The sequence below is a fragment of the Perca flavescens genome, chromosome 9 (genome assembly GCF_004354835.1).
Source record: "Perca flavescens isolate YP-PL-M2 chromosome 9, PFLA_1.0, whole genome shotgun sequence".
Lineage (NCBI taxonomy): Eukaryota > Metazoa > Chordata > Actinopteri > Perciformes > Percidae > Perca > Perca flavescens.
The window spans coordinates 26,660,084-26,672,865 of NC_041339.1; the positions used below are offsets into that span (position 1 = coordinate 26,660,084).

A 12,782-nucleotide genomic window follows, 5' to 3' on the forward strand; every position below is an offset into this window, starting at 1 on the left:
ACCTGTGCCGAGGCCACACGCAGCACTTCTCCTCCCCGGAGGAGGCGCAGACTGTCTGTCTGTGGGAGCGGGCGTCCATCCTTCAGCCAGGTCAAAGAGGGTGTAGGTATACCTGAGGCCTCACAATGAAGCTCTAGTACATTATTAACCACAACAGATACTTCTGCTGGTACACCAGAGGCCTTGATGCGTGGAGGGTCTGAATAAGAAAATGAAACAAAACTATATTTATTTTCTCATCCATGAATCAAAAGCAGAAGCTGGAAAATAAGAGCTATAATATGCTTTTACTAACCTAGCACTTTCAGGTTAAAGTGGCGGCTTGCTTGACCAGCGGTGTTGTTAGCCACGCAGGTGTAGCGTCCTGTATCATTGACCTGGGCCTGGAATATTTGCACAGTGGTATTCAGGTTGAGTAATTTGAGGTGGGGGTCAGGAATTAGAGTTACCCCTTCTTTAAGCCAGGACACAGTGGGCATCGGGGTCCCATCAGCAATACACAGCAGAGAAGCCAAGTTTCCTCTGACTACAGTCACATCCTCTGTGCTCCCTGCCCCATCCAGACCGGGTGGGACTGAGGAGAGTAATAAAAGATACAAGTGATTATTATTTATTGCTGTGATTTATTCCTCAGATTTTAGAAGCAAGTAATGTTTTCAGACTCACCATGCACATGTAGGTAATAATGTCTGTTGTCCACTCCTGCTCTGTTTGATGCGACGCAGGTATAGGTGCCACTGTCGGACACCTGAGTTCGTGTAATCCTGACAAATGCAAAAGGTACAACATATAAATATCTTAGATTAGATTAGAACCAACAAACCACTGTTTTTAACCCTTTTATTGTTAGTAGAGCAGCCAAATCTTTGAAACAGCATATAGTAAACCATGAAACACTCTAATGCAACCCATTACAGTGAAATTGTTTTATGCATGGTGAATTTCCATACTGATTTAATAGTAGGAAAATACCAAATTGCAAAATACAGATAAAGAATTACACCTATATCTCACGCAATGCTTTGCAATAATTGCTGACCAGCATTTTTCCCATACACAAGATGCACAAGAAGTTGTTCTTGATGCAGCACTGTGTGTAACATACTCCTCTTGAGCCCTGTCCACTGACCTACCGGAGCACCTGCCCAGCAGAAAGAAGCCGTATTTGGGAGGACACTGGCAGAGGCAGGCCATTTCTCAACCAGTTCAGCTGGGGCGGAGGAGAGCCTGCAGCAACACACTCAATGTTGACAGAACTGTCCAGAACTGTGGTCAAGTGCTTAACTGTCTCACTGTTGCCGTCTATCACAGGAGGCACTGGAAAAGTAAAATGGGAAGCAGGGTCAGTGACATGAAAACAAACTCATCATGCCATCATCGAGGACAACAGTGACTCAGACTGTTTGTACTGGACGATACATGTAGTAAAATGAAATAAACCTACCATACACATTCAGATTGAATATCCTGTCCTCTTCTCCTGCAGTGTTGGTGGCCACACAGGTGTACTTGCCACTATCAGTGGTGTGAGCTCCAGTCACAGTGAGTGTGCTGCCATCTGGACTGATCCTGAACACAAAGGCAGCATTACATCATCATTATGATCATTGTAGCATCATTTATCACTGGATTGGCGTACTGTGAAATCCCCATTTTTCTTCTATTTTGTTATTGTTTTGTGTGGCAAGCATTACCTGAGCACCTCAATCTTCGTATTGTTGATGACTTCCCCATCCTTCAACCACTGGATGGTTGGAGTCGGAGTTCCCCGGGCTCGACAGACCAGCTGGATGGTTTCATTTAGAAGAACTCCCATTTCACTGGGCAGCTCCGATCCAGAGATACTGGGAGGGACTAAGAAAGAATTACTGGTCTTAGTACAATCCTATGAATACCATGAGAAATCATGAAATGGTAAATACAGTACATTTATTTATGATAACATATAACCTTGACAAGCTTGACAGGTTACGGTCGACACATAAAGCCTGACAAGAATATGTTGTAATATTTGATGGGGCTTCTCTGGAAACAAACAAGTTTTTGAATTCCTTTAATTTGAAACTAGGAACGGGTTAGACCTTTTTTATAATGACCGAGGCTATGCATATGCATGTACCTTGTATGGTGAGGTGGTAGCTCTTGCGTGCCTTGCCCTCCACGTTGGAAGCCACACACGTGTACGTGCCGCTGTCAGAAAGCTGTGACCGTGCAATCTGCAGCTTGCTTCCTCCTGAGAAGATGTGCATCTCCAGAGACTCTGAGTTCTCTACAGAAATATCAAGTTCATATGTTTGGTATAAATGAAATGACAATGACAAAGCTACTGCACCTAGTTACCCCTTACACTTTGCCTCAACCACCTTCACTTTTTTTTTCCTGTGTAAAATTTGTTGAGAAACAACAGGTAATTTGATTTAGATGTAAGATACAGATGACTCATAAATATCCTTTCCCAGGAGGACATTAACAAATGACAAAACAGTTTTTAATGTAGTTTGTGTGATTAACAAAACACTTGCAGCTCACTTAAATCTAAATGTAGGCGTACCTATGGGTCGTCCATTCTTCAACCAAGTGAGGCTCGGAGGAGGGATTCCAGTAGCATCACAGGCAAAGGTGACAGGGTTACTGATGGTTTCCACAACACTCCCCTCTGCTGGGCCATCAATACTTGGTGGTACTGAAGAGAGAAAGAGACAGAGATAGTTCTCTGTAAGTGTTCAGCATTGTTTGAAAACATGATGTGTTTTATGAATTTTCACATTTTTCAATAAATGATTATCTATAATGACTTACCATAGATATTCAAGTGGAAATTCTTGTCCACTTGTCCGGCAACATTGGTGGCCTTACAAACATATTGTCCAGTATCAGATACCTGGAGAAAAGAGGAGACACATAAGGAAGATGTAAAAAAAAATGACAACAACAAAAACAACAGCTATCAATATAAAGAAACAGAGCAGACAACATGGCATCCATTCATCTTTACCTCTGAGCCTTGGATCTCAAGCATCTGTCCCTCTGCCAGGATGCGCAGGTTTGCTGATTCTGTCACCACCCTGCTGTTCTTGTACCAGGTGATGGTGGGAGGAGGTACAGCGTTGGACTCACACTGCAGAGTTACTGATTTCCCAACGAGCACATTCACCACAACAGGAGAGTCCCCACTACTGTCCCGGATACTTGGAGGAACTGAGAGGCCGAGGATAGAGGAAAACATTTACAGTAAGTTTATGATGTAAAGTCAGGCGCTCAGTGTACAGTACACAAAGTGTGAATGTGGACTAACCGAAAACGGTGAGATAGATATGTTTGTAAGCCTCTCCTGCTGCGTTCATGGCCACACATCTGTACTTTCCTCCATCAGATACTTTTGCTTTCAGAATCTGTAGCGTACGACCACCTGAAGTCACAAATGGACACACAGACACATTCAGAATCTGCTGTTGTTGATCATTTTTATGGCATGCTCATATCCAAATATTATAATTATTCTTTTAATGCAAAATAGCTTCTGTCGTCACCAACTGCTCAATGTTCGTTCTATTACATGTGACCGAAATTTGCAGTACCTGGCATGATGAGTGCATTGGCGTTGGGCTGAATGGGGCCCCGGTCATTTAGCCATCTCAAGGTGGGAGGAGGGAAACCAGTAGCTTCACAAGAGAGAGACACAAAGTTGTTCACCACCGCAGTCACAGTCTCAGGACTCAGGCCGATAATGGTGGGAGGCACTGAGAGGAAAAAGAAAACATTCAGTATAGCAAATATGCTTTTAATGCTTCATAACCTTTCCAGTTTTTTCCCCAACAGTTAAGTTTAAGTGAAAAGCAGTATTTTCAACATAAGAGTAAATGCAGATGAATCTTCAGTTTATATTTTTACAAACTGATAAAAAAAGACAATTTTGAATGTAAACGTGTTTTTCTATTTTACATGTGACTCACCATGAACATTAAGGTTAAAGGATTTTTCTGCACTTCCAGCCACATTGTCAGCCACACACACATAGCGTCCTGTGTCAGATACCTGAGCAGCCAACAACTGCAGGTCGGGAAAGATGGAGAAATATGGAATCCAGTAAGAGCAGAGAGCTACTATACATAAACGGAATATACCATATTTGAGTGATGGAGCATTTTTTCTTTTTAATGGAACAGATATTCCCAATGTGTGTTTGATTTATCTGGACCTTAGAAAGTCGTTCATAAATGTAGAATTTATTGCATGGACTGCATTACATTTTACAAGGGTTTCTATTTTCTGTCGATTTTATAGGCAACTGGTATATGAGAGTAACTTTAACTTGAAATTGTTTAATACAAAAATGGGCTATGGCATTAAACCTGTAGAGAACTTGTGCTTCCTGATTGTTACCTGAAGTGTCCGCCCATTAGACAGGATTCTATGTGGCCCATCAGAGCCGACTGACTGGCTGTCCTTAAACCAGGTAATCTTGGGGGCGGGGTTTCCATCCACATCACACTCCAGTTGGGTAGTTTTGTTGACTAACACTGTGACCTCATCAGGCAAATCACTGTCTGTTCCCCGTATGGTTGGGGGCACTGGTGCAGGACAGAAATTCACAATGACAAACTGCTCTAAGTAAAAATACTTTCCCTCCAGCTCTATTAAACTGACTGATACTTCTACCACAAATAAAAGTGTTTTTACTCACATAACACTCTAACATCATACTGAATGGAGTCTTCTCCTGCTTCGTTGACAGCCACACACGTGTACCTGCCTGAGTCTTCCGCCTGGGATCTGGGAATCTGTAACACTCGCCCACCTGATAATAACACTGTCAAATGTTAGTATAAACTCATTCTCTGTCTTGCTCCCTCTCTTTCTCTCTGTTTTATTTCTCAACTCACCTGGCAAGATCAGAACTTTGTCATTGGAGGTCAGCAGATGTCCATCTTTGAACCAGGTGAGTGTTGGAGGGGGGACAGCATTGGTCTCACAGTACAGAGAGATGGGATTGTTAAGAATCACATCCCGAACATCCCCTCCTAAGCCTGTGGAAGACGTGGAATCACCAACTCCACCAGGCCTGTTGAAATGAGGTGGAACTGAAAAGGGGAAAAAATAAAAAAAATAAACATGTTTAAACTCTTCTTTGAGCATTTTTGGAAACTTTATTTCAAAGTGTGGTTGGAAACACAATCAAGGCTATGGCTCTGCCTTTTTGTCAAAGGATGTTGACTTCAAAATTAATGGTATTATTTAAATAGCACAAATTATTTTTGCAGTTATTAACGATTTTCAATGTGCAGTTTTTAGTATTACAATAAAAAGTCACAGCTTGAGAATACTCTTTGAGCCCATATAATGCACAAATAGTCTCAGTTAACACATCTGCATCAGTCAACCCAGTTCACCTTGTATATTTACATCAAAGTCCTTCTCATCCTCTCCAGCTATATTAGTGGCTACGCAGGTGTAGCGGCCAGTGTCTGACACCTGAGCATGCTTGATCTGAACAATACGACCGTTGGCTGTTATGGACAAATGGTCATCTGCTCGCAGGATCTGTCGAGGAAAAAAGAAGTTCTAGCATTTACAGGTTATTTTCTTATTTTCTCCCATAATCTCCCTTGGAATTCGATTTATACCTTTCCGTCCTTGTACCACTGCAATGCTGGGGTAGGAAATGCCTGAGCTGAACACTCCAGGGTCAGTGTGCTGTTTACTTTGATCTTAACCTCTTTCGAGGACAGTCCTTCCCCTGGGATATCATTCTTATTAATCTGCGGGGGGACTGGAGTCAAGAAACATGTTTTAGATTACATTGACACATTTATATAGGTATGTTTATATCATCACCCTTCATCCAACATCAATCATTTACAGATTAAAAGTCACAAGTTAAATTATTGTTAAAACAAATAATCATTATTATCTGTGATTTTAGTTACATTTACTTCTTCATGTGAGCATATGCAATAGGCTATGCTGGAACTGAGATTTGCCATATAACAAGTTTTACACTGTACTCTACTTTTCTTTTCTTGTAAAGAAAGATACAGCATGTTTTCAAAGATGCAGGAATCTCACCATAAACCTTGACCTCATAGTGCTTCAGTTTCTCTCCAGCCTCATTAGTGGCCACACAGGTATATCTCCCAGCATCCTCTTCTTTAGCATTGAGAATCTGCAGGGTGCGCCCACCTGTAAAAGCATGGGTGACGAATGACAAAAGATGTACTATACTACTGTATTCTATTCAGTTCGACTATATTGTTATGTGCGTGTGATCTCAAACCTGGAAGGACTCGGACGTTGCGACTGGAGTCAAACGGAGTGCCGTCTTTGAGCCAGGTGATGAGAGCAGGAGGGTAGGACTGGACTTCACACACCAGAGAGGTGGGGCTGCTCAGAGTTACTGTCACCTCTTCCGAAGAACCGTCAGGACCTGACCCAGCAATGGTGGGAGAAACTGGCAAAAAAAGGAGTAAAGAGCAAAGAAATTAAATCTAGAACATTTCTTAAATTCATCTCAAATAGTCTGATTCATTTTAGAAATGATTAAAAATAGTTGTGTTTGTACCCAGGACATTGAGGTTGAAGTGCCGACTGCGATCCCCTGCACTATTGGATGCTAGGCAGCTGTACCTGCCGGTGTCTGCAACTTGGGCCCCAGAGATTTGGAGAAAACGGCCGTGAGACAAAACTTGGTGGCGTCTGTCGGGCAACAAGAGCTGTCCATCCTTCAGCCATTTAATCTCTGGTACAGGGTTACCTGGAAAATGATTAGGTGAGGTATCTTTAATTGTCATTTAGTAGTAGTCATTTACACTAAGGGTTGATCAAGAGAATTTACATTAGAAGAACATGTGATTTAGATTTCAATGCAGATATGTATTTATTATGTCAATTACCTGACGCCTCACAGGTGAGAGTAATGTTGTGTTGTTCCTTGACTTTAGTATCCACCACAGTTCCCTCGTCCACAATGCTTGGTGGAACTGTCAAATTAGACTGAAAATCAATTACATGGTTCTCACTGTTTCCCCATTCATTCACAATAAAATACATGCTCATCACATCTCTTGATTGATGTCAAAATCAAACGACCAACAGTATAAATGTAAACAGACTTTTAAATAGTATTTTAATCACTATACTGAAGTTGAAGACATTTTCATTCAATATGATGCCATCTAACAAAATACTAAAATAGGTTTCTAATATCTTTACCAAGGATGTCGAGGTCAAAATTCTTCCTTTCCTCTCCAGCGCTGTTAGACACAATACAGGTGTACCTCCCAGCATCCTCGACTGCAACATGCATTAGACGCAGGCTCCGGCCCCCTAGAGATTTAACGGGCCAGTTATTGTCATATATTTATTGTCATCATGGAATGTTTTCAAAAGCTATGTCAGCATAAACCTACCCTTTTTTTCAGATAAGTAAAACATCCAATGGATGTGAAAACAACACTTTAAAGCCTGTTGAAAGTAAATCACCCCTCTTTGAAAACTGGAATCGATTAACAGAAGGAATTTAGACTCTGAGGCACACAGCTGTTAAAACATTTACAAACCACTTCATGGAGATTTAAAACTAATTGCATCTGTCTTTAAAAATAACTTTGTCTTAACAGGGTTCATGAGAATCTCCTGAGAAAACAAGTGACAAACATTGACACAATGTGAACTCTAAAGTGTACTGAATTAACCTCCATAAGATCTAATAAACAATGACATTTGATTGGTTCCAAAAAATAACTGCCACTATCCTGAGCTCATGCACAAAATGTAAATAAGTCCAAAACCAAATGAGTGAACTCGGCAGAGAACGGTACAGATTATTCTGTATAAGCGTCTTAGGTAGTATGCTTAAGTTTAAGGGCCACGGTTTAATTTGGAAGCACCCAATACATCTTGTTAAATGTTTAAAAACACAATTCAAAGGAATTGCTCTTGTTTCACAGATCTCCAATCTCTGTCTGTTGAGTTTGGCCCCAGTTGCAATGATCCTATTACATCTTATTGCTGATGATGTATTGCAACTGCTTGGCCTTTGAAACCCAGCTCGGAAGCAAAATAGTTAAGTTACTCCGTTGAAAATTCAGACTATCATTCATATTCTTGGTAGCTTGCACTCCTTGAGTCTGTTCCTTAATGAATGGGACACTAAACTAAGAAAGAATAATATAGATGTATGAGGATATATGACATGATATATAACACGGAGAGTCAAAGCTTAAAAAAATTCTATTTGAAATACTGCATATTTTATGAGTTCTGTAACTTGTTATCAAGTCCAGAAAGTCAAAAAGGAACTCACCCGAGAGGACGCGCACTGAGCTCGTAGCTTTGATTGGCCGACCATCCTTCAGCCAGGTGATGGCAGGAAGAGGGATGCCAGACGCCTCGCAGCTCAAAGCAACTGGGTTCTTCACTACAACACTCACATTTTCTGGCAACTGTACCTGACCAATTATACTAGGTGGGACTGAACAAGAGGAGAGGGAATGAGGGGAAGGGATAGAAAGACAATTTAAGACCTTCAGATGGACCGTAACTCTCCAAACTGAAGAACAAAAAAAGTTAAAGCAAAAAAAAAAACTTCAAAAATAATAATCCATGATAATTCATACCATGTACACTGATATCATGCTTGCTGTCAGCCTGTCCCGCCACATTAACAGCGAAACAGGTGTAGCGTCCCGTGTCCGACACCTTAGCATCTTTAATCTGCAACAGCCTTCCCTCGTTCAGGACCTTGGCACCGTGCTGACCGGTGATAGGCCGCCCATCTTTCAGCCACGTTACGGCTGGTCGTGGCACGCCTTCTGCAGAACACTGGAGGGTCACGTCACCGCCTTTTGTCACAGCAACGTCATCGGTGTCGCCCTCGCTGCGTCTAATGGAAGGGCGCACTGAAGTGAGAGAAGCAAGTGAGTTGGTGCACACGCTCTATATCTATAACCATTTGTTGCCTAAATATATACCTTTCTGTCAAACTGTCAGCCACAGTGTAAGTAGATTCAGTTATCTTAATTGTGTTTCAGTAATTGTAAACATAATACGAACAAATTATTTATAAATGTGTAATTTGTTTTGGCATCTCCTCAGTTTAAGTCCTGGTCACAAAATTAAAAAAAAAGACATTTTTCCCAAATTATTTCCCCTTGTCTATTCCGGTAGATCACAGAGAGTATATTATAGTGGCACTTTTTCAAATAGGAAGGTGTTAGACTGTGGTGATCCACAGGGGAGTTGCCTAGGGCCTCTTCTGTTTGCAGTTTTTACTAATGATCCGCTTGCAATTGGACAAGCAAGTTTAACAATGTATGCAGATGATTCTACTCTCCATTATGCTGCATCTACATGTTCTGAGCTTAATCAGGTTCTATCAAGGGAGTTCAACATGGTACTAAATTGGATAAAATCAAACAAACTTGTGCTAAATCCATTAAAAACAGTCTGCATGGTATTTGGCTCTAAACATAAATTAGCACAAGAGCCTAATTTGAATCTTGAAGTTGCAGGCCAATCTATAAAACAAGTAAATAAAGTGAAGCTTTTAGGACTACGGCTTGATAGTGCATTGTCGTGGTCCGAGCACATTGACTATATGGTTACTATAATGGGAAGAGCAGTTGCCACTACAAGGAAATGCTCACCGTTTCTACCACCTTCTTTACTAAAGCAAATAGTTTGCTCTTTAGTTCTATGTCACTTAGATTATTGCTCAGTAATCTGGTCATCTGCTTCAAAAACCCTAATTAGAAAACTTCAAGTAGCACAAAATAAAGCTGTAAGACTTGTTTTAAAGTGTAATTTCAGATCCAATATAGTTCAAATGCATGAAAGTCTTAAATGGTTGAGTGTTGAAAAAAGATTATTAGCCAATATGCTTAGTTTGTTGCACTCTGTTGTTCAAAGTCAGACAACATCATTTATTTTTGATAACATAACATATAGTTCAGATATCCATACTTATCTAACAAGAGGGGCCAGTAGGGGGCAGATGATGTTACCTTTACCAAAATCTAATAACTTGAAAAAAAATTTTATTTACTGAGCAAGTTCTTTGTGGAATAAAATCCCTAGTAATATTCGTTTTATCACAGGAAAGGACCATTTTAAAAAGACAGTCAAATCTTACCTTCATTTAAATTAATTATTATGAGGTTTCTGATTGTGTGTTTTTGTGAATGTAACCAACTTTAATGTTAACCATGTAATATATTGTAATATATAATTTTGTTTTCAAGATATTTCTCTATTTGCTTGGTTGTTATTGTTTTTCATTTAATTTTATTTGTAATTTTTGTTTTATTACTTAGTTTTGTTGGCAGATATTGTTGCATGTATTTTATTTATGTATTATATATATATATATATATATATATATATATATATATATATATATATATATATATTTTTTTTTTCTTCTGTATATGCTATGAAATGTTTCAATATTGTTTGATTAAATGTAGTGTTGGACCCTAGGAAGACTAGCTGGTCGTCAAGGCGTCAGCTAATGGGGATCCTTAATAAACTAAACTAAACTAAACTAAAACTATTCAAAGCAGGTTTTAGTGATTTTACCACCCTGTAACTGAATAGACTTTTCTGACAATGAAATCCCCATAAAAGGCAAAACAACGACTTTGTCTTGTGTCTTTGATCACTCAATGTCACAAATCTGGTGGCACACACGTACCATAAACCTGCAGGCTGTACTCCTTGGAAATGGTGCCGGCTTCGCTGGAGGCCGTGCAGGTGTAGGAGGCTGCGTCTGTCCTCTCAGCGCTGGAGATCTGCAGCTGGCGACCTCCTGACAAAACCCTGAGCCGTTGGTCCGACTTGAGCTCAGAACCTGGTTCAGATATGGTGTTCAAACATGTCCCCCACACAGTATTCAGCGCATCATACATTGTCCATATTTGTGACTTTGTGTCTCTACAAACAAACACACACTAACCGTCCTTCCTCCAGGTAAGGCTGGGGGGTGGTATGCCACTGGACTCACACACCAGAGTGATGAGACTTCCTTCAATCACAATTAGAGGAGACACCTCCTCTGAGCCGCGGATACTGGGAGAAACTGTAATAATGACAGGACACCAAAAGGAGGCGCTCATGTCTTATTCAAGTTATATGCTGGTGCTGGTTAACTGAGGTTAAAAGTGACTACAATGTAAATAGGTACCTAGAACATATTAATATATTATTTTTTTTATTTTTAATATAAACACTGAATATAAGGGCACATCAACTATGGAATCTAAACCTAGAACAGTGGATGTAGAACTTAAACCAAAATTATGCCCAGCCATTGCTGCTATCATAAAACAGGCTTCAGCTCAGTTCACAGTTAACTACAGTATGGTAACAGGCCCATGCAGTCTTCCATAGTGGATTCAGCTTCATTAGTGCTCTGCATACTAATTTAACAACTTGAATGGTTTACTTTTTTTCAGAATCAACATCTTAGCGAACACAAACATATTCTTATGGACAGAATAACAAACAAATAGAACCAACAATTAAGATGAACTCACCCCAGACATTGAGGTTGTAGTTCTTCTCCGTTTTGCCGGCAACATTGGTGGCTTCACAGGAATACCTGCCTGAATCCTGCACCTGGGCACCATCGACCTAACAAATAGATATATAGACAAATCATGAGATTGGTAACAATAACTGACAAACTCTAAACTCTAAAGCCAATAAACATTTTATTAAAAAAAAGAGGTGAATTGAAAAAGTACAAAGGTTTTAATTAGGAGGAACAACAGAAACATATAACACCTATGTGATTACTTCAAATTGTCGCAAAACACTATCACATCTTTAGAGATTAAGAAAATAGTTTTATAATCTCCATCTCTGGCTGTACCTTGAGCAAACTGCCATCCGCTGAGACAGTCAGACCAGGCTTCCTAAAGAGTGGACGGCCATCTTTGCGCCAGGCGAGCGTAGGTGGAGGGATTGCATCGCTCTGGCAGTGAAGCTCCACTGGACGACCGAGCATCACAGTGGCATTCACCTCCTCACCCTTAATGTTCGGTGGCACTATGGCAGACATGAATGCAAGCTACTGAAAATGTTTCTCTGACAGATTAAAGAGAATCATTTATACAAAATGAGACACAACTTCATGAGGTAAGCATGCACACGATTCACGTGCTCTTTTACATCAATTGAACTTGAAAGTTGGCCTACTATACCATTCTAAATGCTGTAAATTCTTCACATTACCTCATTAGCAAAAAGACTGATTGCTTCCTGAGATGCACAGGCTCTGTTAAATTAAGCATCTGGTGCTGTTTAAGTACTTATTCTATCTTGGGCTATGACAGCATCATTAAACCAGTTCAACATTTGTTTGTGGTATTAACAATCAAGAGTAGCTTAATTTCCAAGAAATTCATGAAACCTAATTTCCATGGAAATTGCAAACATGCACTGAGATACATAATGACTCAAGAGAAATTCCCACAAGAATGTTTTTGTTCCCCTGTAGAGTTTAGATTCTCTGCCCAAGCCCAAGCCCGAACTCGGCCCGGGTCGGGTCGATATGTCCCGCCACTATCCTCGGGCCAGGCCTTTCATCAAGCATTTGTGTTTTTTTAATCATTACTTTATTAACCTAATTGGGTGGGGAGAACGCTATGCCTCTCCAGCTTCCCCCGGTAGCTCTGGGTATATGTCCTGCACTGACTTGAGTGTGAGGTAAACTGTGCTAAATCGTGTCTCCCCCATCTGTAGCACTGTCTTCGATAATTGCGCAACTAGGCCAGATTGTTTCA

The 12,782-nt window shown here is 40.4% G+C and overlaps 1 protein-coding gene across 3 annotated transcripts in view; it reads right to left on the bottom strand.

Annotated features, from left to right (window-relative positions):
- The window catches only part of hmcn1 (hemicentin 1), a 90,617-nt gene that overhangs the window by 17,917 nt on the left and 59,918 nt on the right, over positions 1-12,782 (bottom strand). For all 3 annotated transcript variants that reach the window (XM_028586733.1, XM_028586735.1, XM_028586736.1), the window contains 29 exons: positions 11,870-12,045; positions 11,532-11,628; positions 10,952-11,074; positions 10,691-10,846; positions 8,616-8,897; positions 8,303-8,470; positions 7,210-7,323; positions 6,891-6,977; positions 6,560-6,751; positions 6,275-6,448; positions 6,067-6,180; positions 5,625-5,770; positions 5,391-5,541; positions 4,884-5,081; positions 4,685-4,798; positions 4,384-4,571; positions 3,954-4,050; positions 3,579-3,740; positions 3,296-3,409; positions 2,996-3,198; positions 2,800-2,881; positions 2,552-2,683; positions 2,120-2,269; positions 1,695-1,854; positions 1,445-1,569; positions 1,134-1,317; positions 667-764; positions 296-574; positions 3-199 (listed from right to left, as the gene is read on the bottom strand). In XM_028586733.1, coding sequence (XP_028442534.1) covers positions 3-199; positions 296-574; positions 667-764; positions 1,134-1,317; positions 1,445-1,569; positions 1,695-1,854; positions 2,120-2,269; positions 2,552-2,683; positions 2,800-2,881; positions 2,996-3,198; positions 3,296-3,409; positions 3,579-3,740; positions 3,954-4,050; positions 4,384-4,571; positions 4,685-4,798; positions 4,884-5,081; positions 5,391-5,541; positions 5,625-5,770; positions 6,067-6,180; positions 6,275-6,448; positions 6,560-6,751; positions 6,891-6,977; positions 7,210-7,323; positions 8,303-8,470; positions 8,616-8,897; positions 10,691-10,846; positions 10,952-11,074; positions 11,532-11,628; positions 11,870-12,045 — 4,463 coding nt within the window. The remainder of the gene's footprint in view (positions 1-2; positions 200-295; positions 575-666; positions 765-1,133; positions 1,318-1,444; positions 1,570-1,694; positions 1,855-2,119; positions 2,270-2,551; positions 2,684-2,799; positions 2,882-2,995; positions 3,199-3,295; positions 3,410-3,578; positions 3,741-3,953; positions 4,051-4,383; positions 4,572-4,684; positions 4,799-4,883; positions 5,082-5,390; positions 5,542-5,624; positions 5,771-6,066; positions 6,181-6,274; positions 6,449-6,559; positions 6,752-6,890; positions 6,978-7,209; positions 7,324-8,302; positions 8,471-8,615; positions 8,898-10,690; positions 10,847-10,951; positions 11,075-11,531; positions 11,629-11,869; positions 12,046-12,782) is intronic.